Source organism: Euwallacea fornicatus, chromosome 13 (assembly GCF_040115645.1).
Source record: "Euwallacea fornicatus isolate EFF26 chromosome 13, ASM4011564v1, whole genome shotgun sequence".
In the NCBI taxonomy this organism is placed as follows: Eukaryota; Metazoa; Arthropoda; class Insecta; order Coleoptera; family Curculionidae; genus Euwallacea; species Euwallacea fornicatus.
The window spans coordinates 4,107,968-4,126,411 of record NC_089553.1 but is presented as its reverse complement, the minus strand read 5'-3'; the positions used below and the strand labels follow the sequence as shown (position 1 = coordinate 4,126,411).

At 33.9% G+C, this 18,444-nt stretch overlaps 3 protein-coding genes across 61 annotated transcripts in view; 1 reads left to right on the top strand and 2 right to left on the bottom strand.

Moving 5' to 3' along the window:
• Dscam1 (Down syndrome cell adhesion molecule 1) overlaps positions 1-1,451 on the bottom strand; it is a 105,373-nt gene extending 103,922 nt beyond the window's left edge. For 32 of the 50 annotated variants that reach the window (XM_066289594.1, XM_066289586.1, XM_066289597.1 and 29 more), the window contains exon 1: positions 1,289-1,451. The gene's annotated coding sequence lies outside the window, so the exon portion shown is untranslated. The remainder of the gene's footprint in view (positions 1-1,288) is intronic. The other 18 variants (XM_066289571.1, XM_066289568.1, XM_066289566.1 and 15 more) reach the window with 2 other exon arrangements.
• A 1,952-nt stretch (positions 1,452-3,403) lies between these two features.
• Positions 3,404-6,272, bottom strand: Ran (RAN, member RAS oncogene family). Of its 2 annotated transcripts, none has more exons than XM_066289650.1 (3): positions 6,035-6,272; positions 5,276-5,723; positions 3,404-4,081 (listed from the first exon to the last, which is right to left on the bottom strand). In XM_066289650.1, the coding sequence occupies exons 2-3, from the start codon at positions 5,705-5,707 to the stop codon at positions 3,866-3,868; spliced, it is 648 nt and encodes a 215-aa protein (XP_066145747.1). In that variant the 5' UTR covers positions 5,708-5,723; positions 6,035-6,272; the 3' UTR covers positions 3,404-3,865. The 2 variants fall into 2 exon arrangements, with proteins under 2 accessions (XP_066145747.1, XP_066145748.1); XM_066289651.1 differs by lacking the exon at positions 6,035-6,272 and adding an exon at positions 5,776-5,920.
• Positions 6,273-6,372: 100 nt separating this feature from the next.
• Positions 6,373-18,444, top strand: part of Syx1A (Syntaxin 1A) — a 57,936-nt gene continuing 45,864 nt past the window's right edge. For all 9 annotated transcript variants that reach the window (XR_010732746.1, XM_066289643.1, XM_066289645.1 and 6 more), the window contains exons 1-3: positions 6,373-6,535; positions 12,210-12,302; positions 12,357-12,456. Coding sequence is in view for 8 of the 9 variants with exons in the window: in XM_066289643.1 (XP_066145740.1) it covers positions 6,503-6,535; positions 12,210-12,302; positions 12,357-12,456 (226 nt within the window). In the remaining variant the exon portion in view is untranslated. The remainder of the gene's footprint in view (positions 6,536-12,209; positions 12,303-12,356; positions 12,457-18,444) is intronic.

Below are 18,444 nucleotides of genomic sequence, written 5' to 3'. Positions count from 1 at the left end.
TTGGATTCTTCATAATTAACACCTGCTCTTCGTTCAAAACGCTTTTTTAGACGTTCTAGGCTCCTTACATTAGGTTGCCCCTCCATTAGGAAATCGCGCTCTATTAGGGATCGTTGTGCCGAGATGTTAATAAACAATTTCCATCACGTGAGTCAATTCAAAAAACCGTACAAATAAGTTCTTGGTTAATATAATTCATGTTAATGGTCAGTTTTCAAATAAACAGATTTCGAATAAACATAAAACCGTAAATGTGCTGTTGAAACAAAACAACATCGATGCCATGGCAACGCATTATTAACACTAAGCCACTTAGACGTGAATGCAGGTTTTCCCAAAATAATTAATAATTTCATTAATATTCAAGATAGACATTATTTATGCGAAAATGAGGAAAATCAAATTTTCCGCCGTCCTAGATAAAAAAAAAATATACGATCCTATTTGAGAAAAAAAAAATCAAGTTGAATAGGGTACATTTAAGTCGTTATTGTGAACACCCTACATGTATTTGTGGCCAAATGAGCATTCTCCCTAGCCCTTTGACAAGGTGATCTTATATGAGAATGCATCCTAAAATCTAGCCTACAGTAACTGCGATATTAATTTATGAGGCAACCTAAACGTCTTAAATTTCTTTTGAAACGTGCTAGTTTCAAGTCACTGCATCGAAGGGTAAAAAAAAAGGAATTAACAGGAGATCAAGACAAGATTCTGTCACCAGAAATAAGTGCAGGTGGTCCCGTTTAAAAAAATGACACCTTATGATGTTTCCTGTTCTGGGAACACCCTGTGGGTTTGTCATTAATTTTAAAATTTACGTTTTTTAGCCTCATACTCATCCCCATAACTGATTTTTTTATGAAATCACAACCTCACAAGAATCTGCGGGGCTGTTATACCGACACCGTGTATATTTCTAACAGATTTATTCATTTTTACGTTGTGTATGGTAAATTTCGTGAGTAACTGCATATCAAGCCTGGCTCCAAAGTGGTGTAATGTATGAACTCTGGCACAAAGTACTTACTTAGAGCCCTTACTTATGTCTACTCCTATTAATATTAAGTACATTTTCTAAATAAACATTTTATTTGCCCGCTTATAGTGAGTATTGGCATCATTTCTTATCCTCCCCCTGGACAGATATTTCAACGGCAGAAGCAAAATAGGGAAATTAAGCAGATACACAAAAGATCGGTGTGGGAGGTTGATGAATATGTTTTATTTCGGCTTCGCATGCACAAAATACGAGCAAAAATTCTAAATCTGTCAAACGCATACTTACCACTATAATACGGTTGTATCCAAATTTGGGAGAACACTGTATAACACAGAAAAAAAAACTCGTCTAGGAACGACGTCGAAACATACCGCACCAGAAACCGACACGGGAAACACGACGAACGCTATTCCGTAAGCTGTGACGAACGAACGCCAATGACCAAAACAAAATCCAAATCCAACGCCTTGTCGAGAACGGCCGAACACAAGCGGTGTTGCCGAGTGCAACAATTTATATTTGAACTAGGAATTAATGCCAACTTCAAATAAATCGTAATAAAAACTGGTTAAATTTTAAAAAGAAAAAAAAAAGGTTCAGCAGTATTTCCTTTTCTCTTTTTAAAATTCAACCTTTTAAACTGTAGTTCTTGACTGAAGTCACACAGCACCCAACATGTACTGCATCCTTCTACACACATATAGAGTATGCGTTTCTGAAACTTAATCAGAGGAATCTCGGTAATCACAGGCGAACATTTAATTATAGCAAATTTGCGCAATTTAAAATTCAAGATTATGCCGTTTTAAAATATGCAGAATTCCATTGACTTCGTAGAAATAACTGATATTTTGAAAAAATATTTCTAATGTTTCCTAAACTGATTATTCAAAGTGATTGAACCTATATTATAGTAAGTTTTCCTTTTCTACAACGTGCCGATCTACAGTGACTCTTGGAATTGAACAAATCGCATGTGCCTAGCGACAAATCAACATGTTTCTCACAAGTTATATCACTTGAATTAAATTGTAACAACAATGTTGCTAAAATATTATTTATGAATAAAATTAACCAAAACTACAAAAAAATAAACAAAACAATTTTTTTTACTTAAAGAAGACCTAAAAATTTGCTTTTTTTTACCATTTATGGATGTTATGATTTTACAAGTACTGAATATTAAATGTTTCATTGAAATATGAATATGAAATCAAAAAATCGTTCAAAACGAATTGACAGTCACTCTAAAGATTTGTTGCCTATTTGCGCTTTAAATCCTCACCAAATATAAATAAAATCATTGATAAATCTCTTAAACTAGCACATTAACCGCATAAAATATTTGTATTTGTATTCTTTATTTAACAAATTAATTTATTTGTTTTATTTTTATATTTTTAATACGAAACAACAAATTATTGTATTAATATTGTTATTATTATTATTATTATTATTTTATTATTGTTATTATTATTTTATTATTATTATTATTATATACATATGTGACTCTCTCTAAAAAATTTGGGACCCACTGTTTTAAAGTATGAGCATGGCAAGTCTTAAATGAGCCACCCTGTACTTATCACACTGGAAGTGCAAAATTTTATATGTACACACGAACGCCACTGCTAATAGTAGCAAAAAGCAAAGACACTTCAACGTATAAAATCTAATAACGTGAAGGATAAGAAAAACAACTCAAGATATATGGCAACGTTGGATTTCCTATTATAAAAGATCGATAAACTTTTTTCCTCTCTAGAGTGCCCGAACCTGTAAATTCGGTTGCCTACGCATGTTGATGTTTGACATAATGCCACTCCCGACATCTCGTGTTGAGAAGCAGACTTCTCGAATGCTATTCGGTAGATTCCTTACGTAGGATTTTTAATTGTTTTGGAGCTTTATATTGATTTAATATGAAATGGAATAATTCTTCCCATGATTATCACCAATTATGATATGGCTTTAAAAATAATTCTAAATTGCATCATCATATTTGCGACGACAGGCTCCTACCGGCAGATCTGCCAAGTTTGTTAAATCTATTTCAGTTTTTATTAATAAACTGTCCATCGATAGAGGTATAATACTATATTTAGGACCAACGTGGTAGAGCCGCATTAGGCAGACCACAGCACAGGACTATTGATTATAAATTAAAACTGAACCTTTGCTCTCAATTTTACATTTCACGAAAAACACATATATCTTTATGAGTTATACACACCATTGTTTTCTAATTTTGTTATAGAATCAATAATTTGTTAACAGAGTAGGAAAATAAACGTGCCTGCTTTTTTAATCGCGGAATGGAACCCACCCCTCTTCACGGGTTCGGGTCTTAGCCAACCAAATAATTTATAAATAAATCGATGAGAATAAAACAACGAAAAATATGCCAAAAAATATTTTATTACAGTTGGGATGTGACAAAAATAAGAAAAGAGATTATTTAAATTCTTAACGCATATTAGGTATATTTATATTTAGTTGATCGACTCTAACCAGGAGCGACATTCAGACTTAACAATTTCAAGAATTACACCACGCACATTATCAACTATAACGTAATATTGAACATCAACTTTGAACCATTCACCCACGAAGTGTATTAACTCAAAACTATTAATGCATTTGATAAATTTAAATACAGCCTTCCGTCAGTTTTAAAATTTTAAAAGCCAAAATGAACTAAACATGTGGGACAAGATTTGAAACTTATAAGTGCATACTGACTCAACGTAAAGAGTTGAATGCCATTAAATCTTTAGTAAAACTTGCAAACAAACATTTTATTGTTAAAGAAGATATATGTAACATATATCTTCTTTAACGATAAAAAAATATTATGATAGTTTAAAGATCTTCGTCGTCATCGGGTAAGGCAGTATTCTGAGCTTCGGCGAGATCTTTCTCGATCTGTTGTTGCCATTGAGGATCCATTTGAACTTCTGGAGGAACAAGAGCGGGCATGGCTACGAATTCTAAATTGGGATCACCAATGAGTTTGCGGGCCAACCACAGGAAAGGTTTTTCGAAGTTGTAGTTGGACTTTGCGGAAATGTCGTAATACTGAAAAAGTAGATAAATACAATGAATTATGTAGCTAAATGACATAATGCAGAGTTCATGTTGTTAGCTCTTAAAAGAAAGACGAAGTAGGTTAACATAGAAAAGTCGGATTTTCGTTGCCGTTAGCAGTGATGCAATTTTTGTTTTTAACAACTTTGTAAATTTCCTGAATTAAGCTATTACAGTTCTAAATTAAACAAACATTTAACCCTTTTGGTTTACATTAGTGACTATAAATTTCTACATTTTTAGCAAAAGAAACTGCCACTTTCACTGAAATTATGGCCTACCAAGTGAACCAAACATACAATTATTTTCCCTATATTTTGACGTTTCCAATGGATTATTGGAGTGCCTAAAACCTTTTTTATCTTTAATGATAAAATAATTATGGACTCCTATATAAAATATGCCTTTTTTGCAAGTGGTTTTTTGATCTTCATTGATATAGAATATCACTTCACAACAGATCTTTATTCAATATAGTTCTTGATTAACAAAGAATTCAATGTCATCAAATTCTGAAAGATCTGGGGATGATAGACACTTTTTGCACATTATTTAAATAATTTTCAAATGATTATTGTCTTGAGTCAATAAATCCCTTAGATAACATTCTTACTAAGTCAGATAGGTCCAAAACCAAAATGTGTAAATATTAATTTTTTATGGCAATTATCATCAAAGCATCATTAAAGACTTTATCTGGAAGTATGTATGTTTAAGAGTTGCCCTTCCAAAACTTATCACAAAGTTTCTTAATGAATTAATGAGAGACAAATTTATATACTTCCATTCTTTGCAGCACTATGTTTTAACCAAAAGACAAATCATGGATATAAAATGAATAAACATAAAAATAAATAATTTTTGTAAAATCATTATCTGAAAATATTTTGTTGTTTTCAAAAAAATGTTTATATAGATCCAGTTCACAATTTAAATCACATACTTTGTCCTTTAAAAAACAGTACAAAAAGTATGAGGTTAAAACATTTTAAAAGTTAATGAGAATCTCCTTCCTTTTTGCATTTAAAAATAACAGACACATTTAAGAGTGCACCAAAACTTCAGACAAACCTGTACCTGCTGATTATGGACTCAGTAAAAACTGTGCTGAAGTAGAACTTCTCTTAATGAATTTTGGAGGGAACTTTTTTACTTACCATAAAAACAAACAATAACAAAGCTTACCTGCAAGTTTTTCTTCCTATGGAACACAATGCTTTTCGCTTTGACTTTTCGATCTTTAATATCAACTTTGTTTCCACAAAGTACAATGGGAATGTTTTCACATACTCGGACTAGATCCCTATGCCAATTTGGTACGTTTTTGTAGGTTACTCGGGATGTAACATCAAACATGATAATGGCACATTGTCCCTGAATGTAATATCCATCACGTAGACCTCCGAATTTCTCTTGACCAGCCGTGTCCCACACATTGAACCTGATGGCACCTCTGTTGGTGTGAAACACTAATGGATGGACCTCCACGCCAAGGGTGGCAACATATTTCTTTTCGAATTCACCAGTCAAGTGCCGTTTTACGAAGGTGGTCTTGCCGGTACCCCCATCTCCTACTAAGACGCATTTAAATGTCGGTAAATCTTGTTCAGCGGCCATGGCTTGCGACTGTTGCCTAAAAACAATGAGGTTATGTTGTGGAATTTCTCCGAAAAGCTAATTTTAACTATTTTCTTAAGTTAGTGGTGGAGTTACACTTAAAAGTCGAAAACTCCGGTAAAGCCGGTACAAATTGAGGTTCAAATTAGTTCGGAATAAACAGAGGTTGGGGTGTTATTCAATTTTGAAGCGAGTAAATGGCGGTAAAAACGTCTCACAGGAATTTGACATCCAAGGAAAGACTTCAACAATGAATATTTTCGTAAATGTTCGCGACATCACAAAAATACCTACACAGAAATGTGGCGGATAAAGAAAGCCACTTACCTGTTTAATAAAAACGCTCAAAAATTTGCGATGGCACAGAGATTCACCGATAATTCCTTGGAGCTTACAAAGTCGTTATGGATCACAATGGCGTTCGCAAGTGTATGAGGACGACTGGTTGCCGTTGTAAAACCGTTTCGGCTAGGAAAAGGACTTTAATTTGAAAATCTCTTTAAATATGGGCCTAAATTCAAGAAACTGCTATTCACCCTATTTTAGGCGAGAATGGCTTATTATTTTTTGGTAAAAAGTAAAAAATCCGCAAAAATTACAACGTGACGTCACACGAACATGCGCTGTCCAGGGACGGCACTGCAGAACTCTATCGATTTTTGTGTGGTGGCCGTCCGCTCCAAGTCGGTAGATTTGTCAGGTCTAGTTTCTCGTTGTCGTTCGTGTAAAACCATTTGAATGGGATTATTTTGGGAAACTTTATTGCAGTGTGTGTGAAACTAAAACCGGATCAAAATGACCAAGGATAGATTAGCTGCTCTCGTAGCGGTAAGCCCCATTTCGTTACGCTTCGTCAAAGTTGCACCGATCCTGCTTTGATTCATTAACCGCAGGAAATTTCATTTCAAAGAAAATCTGTGTCACTGGTGTTATCGCAAATTGTTGTATGATATCCCGGTTTATCTGGAAGTCGAAATGTCCAGTTTTGGAAAACTCATTTAGTTATTTATGAATGTGAAATCTCAACAAGTGTTGCTAAGCTCCCTAAAATATATAAGTGGTTTGGGGCAAATTTTCATAGACCTGTTTGTCAAAAGTCGAGCCCCACCCTGTAGTATGTCAAAATGCCTTTGCTTCACCTTCCTCCCCAATTTTTTAACTTTTAAATTTAATATTAATTTAACCTTATTTGCTAGTTCCCGAGGTTATTTGTATAAATAATTCAGAATGTGTAATTGAATTGTAATTGAACTCCAATTGAATTCTTCCCAGACACCTTTAGTTACATGTTGAAAAGAGAAACTTGATACTTTACGATGACAATTTTTTATTTTTGTAATTTTAATTTTATAGGTACCTCGTTGTTAATGCATTTTTGTAAAAATTATCTCCGAGAAATATAAATAAAATTTAAAAATCTAAACTCTAGTAAGCAACAAAGTGACTCTAGGATGAAAAACCTTAAATAGAAATCCAAATATATTTCCAGGGCAATTTTGAAACTCAATGTGTTCTAGTTATACCAGAAGCTATATATATACCTTACCCTTCTCAACTATTATTTTTTATAATATAAGCAATTACTTGTCTGCTATCTGCATCTTCTCTTCCACCCAATTTTTCAAGTTTCAAATGTATTTTTAATTTGCTGGTATTAATAATTTATTTGCATAAATTATATAAAATGCCTAATTGCATTTTAACTGCTTCCCATACCGCAAGTGAACCCTCCCTTATACTTTCTTAGTTGCATTTTCATTTAGTGGAAAAATATTTATAAGCAGAAGCTCAAAACTTAGGGTGCCTCACAGATCTTACTTTTCTTACTCTGTTTATTTTTGTTTCTGAAATGGGTGTTTATGTGTACGTCTAACATACCTAAGTAACCAAACAAAAAAAATTAAGAATTGAACTCTACCAAAAATCTTGGGAAATATATAATTTCTATGAATCACCTTGTAATATGTCTAAATGTATATGCTTTCCCTTCCTCTCAATTGTTAAAACTTTAAATTTATTTTTATTTTTTCCTTTATTTAATAATTTAATAAGTTATATGCATAATCATTTAAAATTTTTCATTGATTTCTAATTGTACCAAAACCTCAAGTGGGCCCTCATATACATATACTCCTGGAGTATATTATATAAGATTCTTTAGTTTTCTAATCTAGTATATATTTTCATCTGATTAAGAACCATGCGGTCTTCCTGATGAAGTAATTCAAAAAAGGTCTACAAAATGAAATAAAATAAAATTCCTAGATTTTCTGTAAACATATTATATTGCATTAGCTTTTTGTTTCTGTATTAAACTAAGGTTTTCCTTATTCTTCGTAGCATAGTGCTTAACAGGTGATTTTATCTCGATTGTGTATTAAAGGTATAAAGGAAGTGTAATACAGGAACAAAAAGCTAATACAGTTTCATTACTATCTAGATAATAAAGATTTTGTTTTTTTTTAATTTTTGTACAGGCTTTTGTACAATTCAATATTTCATCAAACTTAATCAAATTTTCATGATTAGCTCTTCAAGACCTTAAAAAGACCTTTTAGACTAAAACACTCATGGAGATAATATCCTTTTCAAAATATTTATAACTGTTTAATTTTGGATGCTAATTATTAATAATTTTAACTTTTCCTTGATCTGTCTACCTGCTTCTTGAGTGATTCCTCTTAATATGTTGAGTAGATAATAGAGAATGCACATAATTCAACAGAATTTATCATTGATAAGAACTGATAGTGAAGAAATGGAAGATTAAAAAAATGATTTACAGTTCTGCTAACTTGAGCTTGGCACGAAAAATTTGAATTGGTCTATCGTTACAAATTCTTGATGAAACACCTATCAAGAAAAATTATACTGATGTAGAACTCTATTGCCATTAGAATTCAAAGCGTCCAAAGTCACAATCTTCAAAAAAGTATCAAGATAAAGTAGAATCTTGATTGTACATGTTCCCATTAACTGGTAAACTCGATAATGTATGCAGGTGTGATTTCAAATACAAAAGGGTTCCTTAAATAGCGCTACCCAGGGTACTACAGAAGTTATATCACACGAAAACGTATTTTGCAGATTAATTTAAAAACTAGTTGAATAAATTAATTTTACTGAACTAAACGTTTTAAGGTGTCCTTAGTTTTTATCAGCTTTGTTACGTTAATAAAAAAATCCACATATACAAATATTTTAAAGTCAATTACGGGAAAGGGTACAGAGTTAGCAGTTTACTATGGTATTTCTACCCATACATCTCCACTTTTTTTTAGAAGGGGTGCTGTTATGGCGCAATTAAGGTGGGGTTCCCAACCTCGCTTTTAAAGCAAATTAATGATATGGTCCAATTTAAGCAGGAAGTAATTACACTTACACACGGGGTGATTCAGGTGATGGCATATTAGATGTCTCCAGGGAATTAAAAAAGACAACATTCCTAACTTGTGTATAAGAGCATAGTATGCTCTATCTTATAAGAATAGTTTTTTCATTGATGTAGAGATGCTAACTGTAGTTAAAACTAAGTGCAACAGCAAAATTTGTAATAAAACATACTGTATATTTCGATATTTTTGTAAGCGTCTCGGTTTCAACTGTTTTGAGAAATCATGATGGTTGAAATATGTCAATCTCTGTATTCATGAAAGTCATATCTTTCGAACAGTTAGTTACATATTCTGATCATAATTTGTAAAGAAAAATAGAAGCTGACATTTATAAAAAAAATGCACATTATAAGTGAATTTTAGGAAGAATTCTTTCACTGGAACATAATTTAAAAGAATAATAAAATATATGTCTGAGAAAATAGAGTTGTGATTTCTTGTGGGATATAGGAAGAGGAATATAGCAATAACCTTCCTCATAGAGGTACCATGTTCTCAAAATCAGCAGTTTCTCACAGTTTTCATACACAATCTTTTTATTGGACTTGTATCTTTATATGTAATTAAAAAGTCATTTGCACCTCGATTGAGTTTTTATGTTCGGCACATTTTAAAATCATTTTCTATTATACGGGATAAGTCAAAAAACTCATCCAAATATGAGTTCTGATTTTTTTATTTAAATATGAACCACCTCGGTTTTATTTTTATTGTCGAATCCTGTGAATTATTTTATATAGTATTACCTATGGCTAAATTTGATATTTTTAGAAATATTTATATTCCAAATAATTTAATTAGGTCATATCAGCTTATCGTCCGATTCAGATTAAAGGTATTTTTATTTCTTATAAGGTACTTAATTACATCCAGTTTTAATTAGGAGAGACATGGTTCCTAGAGTAATCGGCAACGTCCTCAAACTCGAACCCGTTAATTATTATTCACGGGGGTTGTATTAAAGTTTTGATGTTCCAATATAAATCCGTTTTTGTCAAAGTTCACAATTGTTCAAAATGACCAGCGTTTACAGTTTTGCCGTGTTCTAGGAGATGAAAAAGTTTTTGAAGGATATTAGACATGATTTCCCATTCAATGGTTCTTATCGCAGTACGCATTTTGTTTATAAGAGCTTTGACAGATATGGAGTTATTTTGATATTTTATTACGATGGTCCTCAGTACGTACGCCCACTTCGCCCTCCAAATCTAAGGATTTCAAGTACTTTATGGTACCACGTCTCTTCTAATCGATACTAGGCATAATTAAATACTGTATAATGCTGAAAGACTTAATCTGCATTCAGATGATTAGGAGATATGGCTTAAATAAATCATATCATTGTTGAATATTATAAAAAGTATCAAATTTAAGTTAAAAGTAAACTATTTTTTTATTATAAATATCACCGAAAAAACTGATAAGCTTTTGCATTTAAATTATTTCTTTATCATTTGTTCGAGTGTCCGCTCACACATTATTGGGTCATCCTGTCTTACATCACTTAACCATATCTTTATGTAGGCATACAATTGGTTATGCACCTCGGTGGGTATATTGTGATCAATTTCATGAGGAGGTTCTAAGGGAATATCAGATCTAAAAACGAGTCACGCACTGTAATGGCCAACAAAATGAAAATTAGAAGAGTGAGGAATCAGAAAGATCAGGATTTTTTGTTTTGTAAATTTTTCAAAATTTCGAAATTCTGAATTTTTAATATTGAAACTTCCATGACTATTCGAATTTTCTTTCCCATAATTTTGGAAGTAGAACTTCATTAAGTGTCTGCTTTTTCTTTTTTATTATGGGAACATGAATATGTTATTGATTTTTTAAACCAAATATAAAAACTGAAGAAAGGATCAGCAAAACTCGGCCATAAAAAATATTGTACAGGTTGTTCCAACTTATTCCAAATATCCCGTTCTTGCAAGTCATCTCATATTTATTTCAAATATTGATAATGGTCATTATTGTTACGTGTAAAATTTGAAGAGATGATTCAACATAAGAGCTACAATATGTATAATTTCATTTTTGTGGTGAAATATCCTAGATACGGGAAGAACACGTTTCTTGGAATTTTTAAAACATGGGGAAAATCACTATAGTGTATTTTGTACACCCATTGAGATTTTAGTTTAATTAAAAAAAGAACTTAAGCAAAAGCGAAGAACTTTAGGCGAGTTTTTAGGCATCTAGAAGTATTTAGGAAAATGTAATGGGTCAAATAGCTTCATGACATATATGGTATATGTTCTTAGGGCTTCAGTTCGGACAGAGAGTAGAACACTATAAGTAACTATTGCGCATGCGAACGTATAGAAATTTTATTATTTTTTATAAACAGGTGTAGTGCGATCCATTCGAGTTAATGTCATTTTAATTGATTATAACTTTTTTATATTGTGATAAAAGAACCCATACTACGTGTTTCTTATATATATATATATATATATATATTTTTTTTTTTAATGAGATGCCCTTTAAGTTGATTAATGACCAGAATGCTAAAATGAAAATTGAAAGTCACAGGAAGTGGCTAAAATTATACTCTCAAACAGTGATCTACAGAAACTGAAGTAACATACAGTATTAGTTTTGATCCCCCTTCTCTTTTTGGCAAATTGGCCACTAATCCATGGCACCGATATAAGACGGAAGTGGCGTCTTATGTATTTATGGCAGTTACTGGCTATGTCCAGGTCCTAGGTCAGTGTCCTTAACAGTGATTTACCATTAGATTTGCAAATTTTTATTTTTGAAATTGCCAGTTTTTTACCGTTGAATTTCCCAGTTTTTAAAATTGTTTTGTATCATTGTTTTATATCTTGAATGGGTACGTGAACCAAGAAAGTTATAATTTGTGTTTAATTTCTATTAACGAATAATGACACACATATAATAGAATGTACCAAAAATAGTCCTTGATCTTACCTAATTAGATTAAATGTCTTCAGTTATTAAAGCCTTAAACCACCAAGCATTTTACCCTTTGTATACCTCATTTTGATTATGTTAATATACTGTCATACCACTATTATACTGATCATGTATACATTTAGGTAATGACTTTTACTTGACAAAATTGTTTCTTTCCTTAGGCTCAAAGTGACGACGACGACGTGGGAACGGATGACGTCGCCGTCACGGTGGAAGGCCGAGATGGCGAAGTCATGAATCAATTCTTTCAAGAAGTAAGTATAAGTTGTAGAGATCTACGAAATATTTATTTCATTTCTCTTATAAAGGTAGAAGACATACGTGAGATGATCGATAAAGTTCAAGCAAATGTGGAGGAAGTCAAGAAGAAACACAGTGCAATTTTGTCAGCACCGCAAAGCGATGACAGTAAGTTCTTATTTTCGCCATGCTAAACATATAGGCATTTCCTTTGGCACTCCTTTTCTCTATTGCTTGGATCTTGGATTGCGAGATTTATTTACAGTGAAATTTGAATTTTATTGATTTATCGATCAACGAGACATAAATGATTGATTGCCGTAGCATTCTCAGATGATATATAGGTTTACATTAATTTCGGGAGCACATTTATCTAGTTATTCCATCTCCTGGTGGACCGACCTTCATGAAATTGAGTTGTTTACGCCCGAGGTGAGATTATTGTCCACGAAGTTTGAAGCATAATGATAAGTGATGATTTGGAGTGGTGTTAAGAGGAGTTTATTAATGTCTTCGTGAAGCGAAGCTCGTGGGAAGTTCGGAGGGCTGCATGTTTTTTTCTTTATGCAGGAACGCCGATGGCGGTGCAACACAAATGTCATTAATAACATTTAACTTCAATCTTTACTTAAACTAAATCCACAGTTTCAGTGTGTTACGTATAGTATTGTAGATACAGTGAATTTTCAAAATTGAGAAGTTGTTCAAGCAATGGAATTAAACTCTTTATAACGTGCGAAGACACTCATCTCAAAAATAATGCTTCGCCAAGTTGGTTTCTGTTTTCGGCAGAAAAACGTCACATTAGCTGATAATTTCTTGTTGATATGAAGAACTCAAACGTGAACGGATGAATCTTAGCGACGATCCAAGGGCAGGTGCACTAAAAGCCGCAGTCACCTAGGAAAACATCGATGTTGTGCGCAAGCGCATCAAGAAAGATCTACATGTGACATATCGTGATATTGCGGCATCATTGGAGATTTCGTAGATCCCAATTCAATTTTCAATGAAAAATCCACTGTAAACGAATTAGCGTTCCGTCGAATAATGTATGTATTGACTAAAGAACGGATAGAAGTTGGGGTCAATTGGTGTCACAAAAACTCTAGACTGTCTCAGCACGGGAAACTAAAAAGGTGTACAGCATCGTTAGTGGTCAAGAATCGTCGATTTACTCATATGAATCCGAAAATAAATGCGAATCCTCAGTTTGGGTGTTCCAAGGTCAAGAAATATCAACAAAAATGGTTTGTTCTCGAAGCGTGCCCAAAAGGTGGTGGGGAAATGTGTCTTGAGGCAGGCCATGTAGCAACAATTTCCGTGCAAAATCCAAGAACTGTTCCTGTCGATTGCTATGCAACCATTTGTTTGCCGTAAAGCATTGCTGATCTTAGAAAAACTAACCCCAAACGACGAATCGTTTTCCACTAAAACAATGGAAGTTCGCACAAAGCTCGCAAGAAAATGGAACTTTTAATGCAACAAAACGTCGAATTTTTAGACCATCCGGCGCATTATCCCGATTTAAATCCCATCGATTTCTTTACGTTTCCGAAAATCAAGAACAGACTGCGTGGTCAAAAGTTCCAATCGCCAGAAGACGCGGGGGGTGTCTGCAAAAACATCATTTTCACTATACCAACAGATGAGTGAGACGACTGATTATAGAAATGGTTCCAGTGGAGAACACTTCGGAAAACAATAAAGTTGTCAAAACCTATCTACTGTTTCATTCCAACTCTACATGTTGTAAACCTTAGAAGACGGCCCTCGTATAGTTTTGGAATTGTTACGTGTGACTGGGCGATACAGTATTGCGTTTAAATCATATACAGGGTGTTCCGAAATGGTTATCAAATTTTTTAACAAGGTATTCTACTAGCAATTTTAAGGGGGGGTTTTCGTATAAAATTGTTGGGTTTGGATCCTTTCTGTCGAGATATTCGCGTCTCAAAATGGCGAAAAAGAATTGTTTTTTATTTTTTCTTAAGAACGGTTACACTTAGAAATTTCAATTTGGTGCATATATATATATATATATTATCAGCCTTTCGAACTCTATTTTGTGGTAGCGTCTCTTCTTTGGCATGTTTCTGGAGGGCGGAATTCGGCAACCCCTAAATTTATTTCTTTCGGAACTTTTTCCTGCAATAGCCGATTTCAACAAAACTTTCTTTTTAATATTACACATCACTTTAAAACTTTTGTAACTTTTTTCATTTTTTCATACAACCAATAGTTTCCCTCGAAGAACTTAAAGTACCTTATCTTTACCTTATTAAGAATCTTTTCGTCACCGATTACCGATTGACGCAGTCGACGGTTGTTATACTTGAGTTTTTCTGTTGTTTTGTTGTCAAAAAAATCATCATTCGGCCTATTATTGTAGAATATTTGTAAACAACTGACTTTACGATACGGATATTAGCAAATAAATTGATAGGATATGCCTGCGGCAGGATTGACTACAGTTACGGGGAACAGGCACTGAAATCCATCATTTTATTCTGATGGTTAACGATGTTTAAATATTGGTGCGATTTCTCAATCTTGGACTAAACAAAGGTAAATCAGAAGCTATCCGGACGGTTTTGTTAACAACACTAACACACCATAGATAATGATGGTCTGCTGTGTTTATTAGTAACTGAATACGAAAAAGTGCTTAATGGGGTAAGAAAAACCACGCTTGCTTTTTCCACGTAAATTGTTGACAAAAATAGTTGTATCATTATATTTAGTATTAAAAAAAGGTTTTGTTGAAACCGGCTCTTGCAGGAAAAAGTTCTGAAGGAAACAAAATTAGGGATTGCTGATGCCCGTCCTCCAAAAGCATGAGTCAAAGAAGTAACACCACCACAAATAGAATTCGATTAGCTGATAATATGCCTCAAAATTGAAATTTCTAGGTGCGGCTGTTTTTAAGAACAAAGGAAAAATCATTATTTTTCGCCATTTTAAGATTCAAATTTCTCGAGGGGGAGGGTCCAAATTGAAAAATTTCATACGAAAATCCCCTCTAAAACGGCTTGTACAATATGCTGTTGAAAGGCCATATTTCCGGAACCCCCTGTACATCGTTGTGTGTTTCCTGATTCATTGGGAATGCCTGCACCATAAACTCGACAGTAAAAAGCTGAACCTTTATTTGTGTAATCACCACACCAATAACTGAATTAGAGGGAACGTCTGAATTCAACTAGGAGAATAATAAATTGAGATAAACGGTTATTGATATCGATTCCGAATTCAAGACGTTTTTCTATGACCATGTTAAGGGTTTTTGGTATTGATGCATTGAATTCCCGATTTTTTAATATAATTTGTTGTTTTGTCGCAGTCTTACCTTGACTCACCTTCACTTGCGCATATTTATAAATAGTTGTTTAGTCATATTACTTGCGGTACCAATAGAGAACGATAACATTAATAAAATTGTTATAATATCTAGAAAGTTTTCATTAATCCGCCAACCATTGGGGCACAGGAATTACCTGTAAAAATATTATCTTCTTCCGAGCGTTATTACTCTCATTACACTGAAAGATTGTATGGTCTTTAGGGACTTTTGCCGGAGTCATTAGGCAAGCCCTAATTGGCTGTTAAACTCGAAGGCCCTGGAAGATGGAAATAATTAAATTACTTAAATTGTATGAAGCATGGACGCGAATTACCCAATTTAATTTTTTTCGCGCAATTGTTTGCGTGGTGCGCCAGGCGCTTACCCAACTCATAAATCGCGTGATTCATACTTAAGTAGGACACAATAGTCTAGCTGTGATCTAGATTTACCCAATTGCTTGTATTCGGTTTATCGCTATTTTTATGTGCTCGTAAAAATATAATTTGGTGATTGATTCAGTTCCACAATGAAATTTTATCGTTAGAGTGCGTCGATTGCAAAGCTGTACATACATATATCTATTTAAACCTCCATTATTAATTTCACGAGGTATCGCTAATCGCCTAGGCTCGAAAACTCGCAACTATGTTATGTCCTGAGCTTGCATTTTTATTTGATAACCTTGACCAAGAAACCCAGTCATTGAACACATCACTGCTGATGAATTGGTCATGTACGGGTGCGAGGTGTCGTATATTACAAGATATACAGGGTCTCCGTTTCAGCAGTTCAACCGCGAGCGGGCTAAGTAACCGTGAAAAAAGCGAGATCGTCCAAATTGGGGCAAAATTGCACATTTTTTGCATTTGAAGAATATGTTGTTTCAAAACTTAAAGCTTCGATGATTTTCGGAGTTAAACGAGAAAATAAAACACGAATTTTTTAGGAACTCTCTGCCTTTTGAATTTTGTTCCAACATGACGGTGTTCCACCGCGTAACGCTGGGAAAATGGCTGATTATATCTCTAAAGTACTTCCTGGTAGAGAAATTTCAAACAATGGAGCCCTATGTTGCCCTGGCACGCTCATCGTATCTTTCCCCATTAGATTATTATTTATGGGGAGCTATAAAAGGTCTCATTTGTAAATCCCCTTACCCACCGATGATAATGAGCTGTGAAAGATCATCACGAGTACAAACCAAAATAACGAGAAAGGGTGCAGAATTTACGAAGATGCATGGAATTGTGATTGGAAGTGGATGGAAACTCTTTCGAAGATTTTTCATAATTTTCTTCATCGTCTCTTGTATTGTTACGTCCCAGACACTCTTTGCAAAAAAAAAACAAGATTTTGTATATTATCATCAAACTGCATGAGTGACCCGTAACATGTAATCTTTTTTGATTTACGGTGATCCCTATGTTTGAGCTCTAGAAACGGGCATTCTGTATTGTTGATGCATTTGTTATTCAGAATTAATAGAGATAAAGTTCGGTCGTGGAAAAATAAGGTTGTTGTGGGTTTTGAGGCCGAATTGCAAATGCTATAGCACATCATAAACATGATAAGATTATTGTTTCCATGAGATATCTTTTTACTCTCTGCATGACTCAGATAACAGTTACCTTATCAGTATCTACAAATTAAATACTATAATATTCAAAAGCATTCCTATCACTCTGACTCATGTCTTGTTGTTGGAATTAGTGGATTTGAGGCGAATTATTTTCCATTCTATGAATTTGACAAATATGAATCCTCGGATGAAAATTGCCCGTTCACACACAAATGCACACGGTCGCAACAAATGTTAACAACACTTATTAACCGAAGGTCGCAATTAATTAACTTGCCTTTCGTTATGGCCCTCACTCTCTAGTGTTGCGAAGGGATGATGGAAATTATAGCAGAGAGAATTAGGACAATCCAGGGCAGCAAGCCGAAGTGCGCTTTTAAAATCATAATGGATGGCTTTGTTTTAAATTGAGGGCGTAAAGTGGCTTTGGCTTTAATAGGAAGTCAAGGCACAATTCAGGGAGAATTCCTGAAATGGGGATTCAGGTTGCGGAGACAGTTTTATTAAATTTGGAATGAGACTTTGTATGTGTGCATGCTATCTAGGTGACAGGTGAAGTAATGGACATACGAGATGGTTAGAGGACGATGTACGAAAAAGTATAAAATAAGAATTTCTATGCAGGTAGCCACAGCGATCCACTCGCTGGAAGCCATGAGAGCCAGGAAAAAGAACTTTGATTGTGAGAACAAGTTTCTCTATACGGTAACGTTTCTTTTGACCAAAGGCCTTTAGGCGATCGGTTATGGAAAAACTACAAAAAGGAAAAACCTTGAAATTAGACAATAAGCCGCAGGGGAATCCACGTAAAGCAATTTTACGGTACAGTTTCGCAATCTTTGATGGTGACACTTCCCGATTGAACTGGGAGAATTGCTTATTTTAAATGAAATACCCGGTATATAAATGCATTTTTGGATCCCTCCTTAAAGTTGTTGTAATATTTTACGTTACATGGTGTACTCAGATTGTCAATTGGTTTCGATACATTGACGTTTGAAATATGACAGATGTTACTTTTTAAAGGAGCGTGGTTTCTGAACCGTTTAAGTTAGACCAGAAGGCTATTCACACATCCAACCTGAATTTTCGGAGACATTTTTCGTCGGTTCAAAACACATTACGTATGTAATTTGATACGCGTCAAAATTGTCAACATTCTTGACGCCTGTCATATTTCAAAATTGTACAAATCTAAAGCAGTGGACAGTCGGGATAGGTTATGTAATAT

Bases quoted from the DNA above. Each gene is read 5' to 3' on its own strand.
- Ran (XM_066289650.1), bottom strand. From the start codon at position 5,707: ATGGCCGCTGAACAAGATTTACCGACATTTAAATGCGTCTTAGTAGGA. The intron at 4,082-5,275 runs GTAAGCTTTGTT...CTACTTTTTCAG, and splicing joins ATAGGAAGAAAAACTTGCAG to TATTACGACATTTCCGCAAA.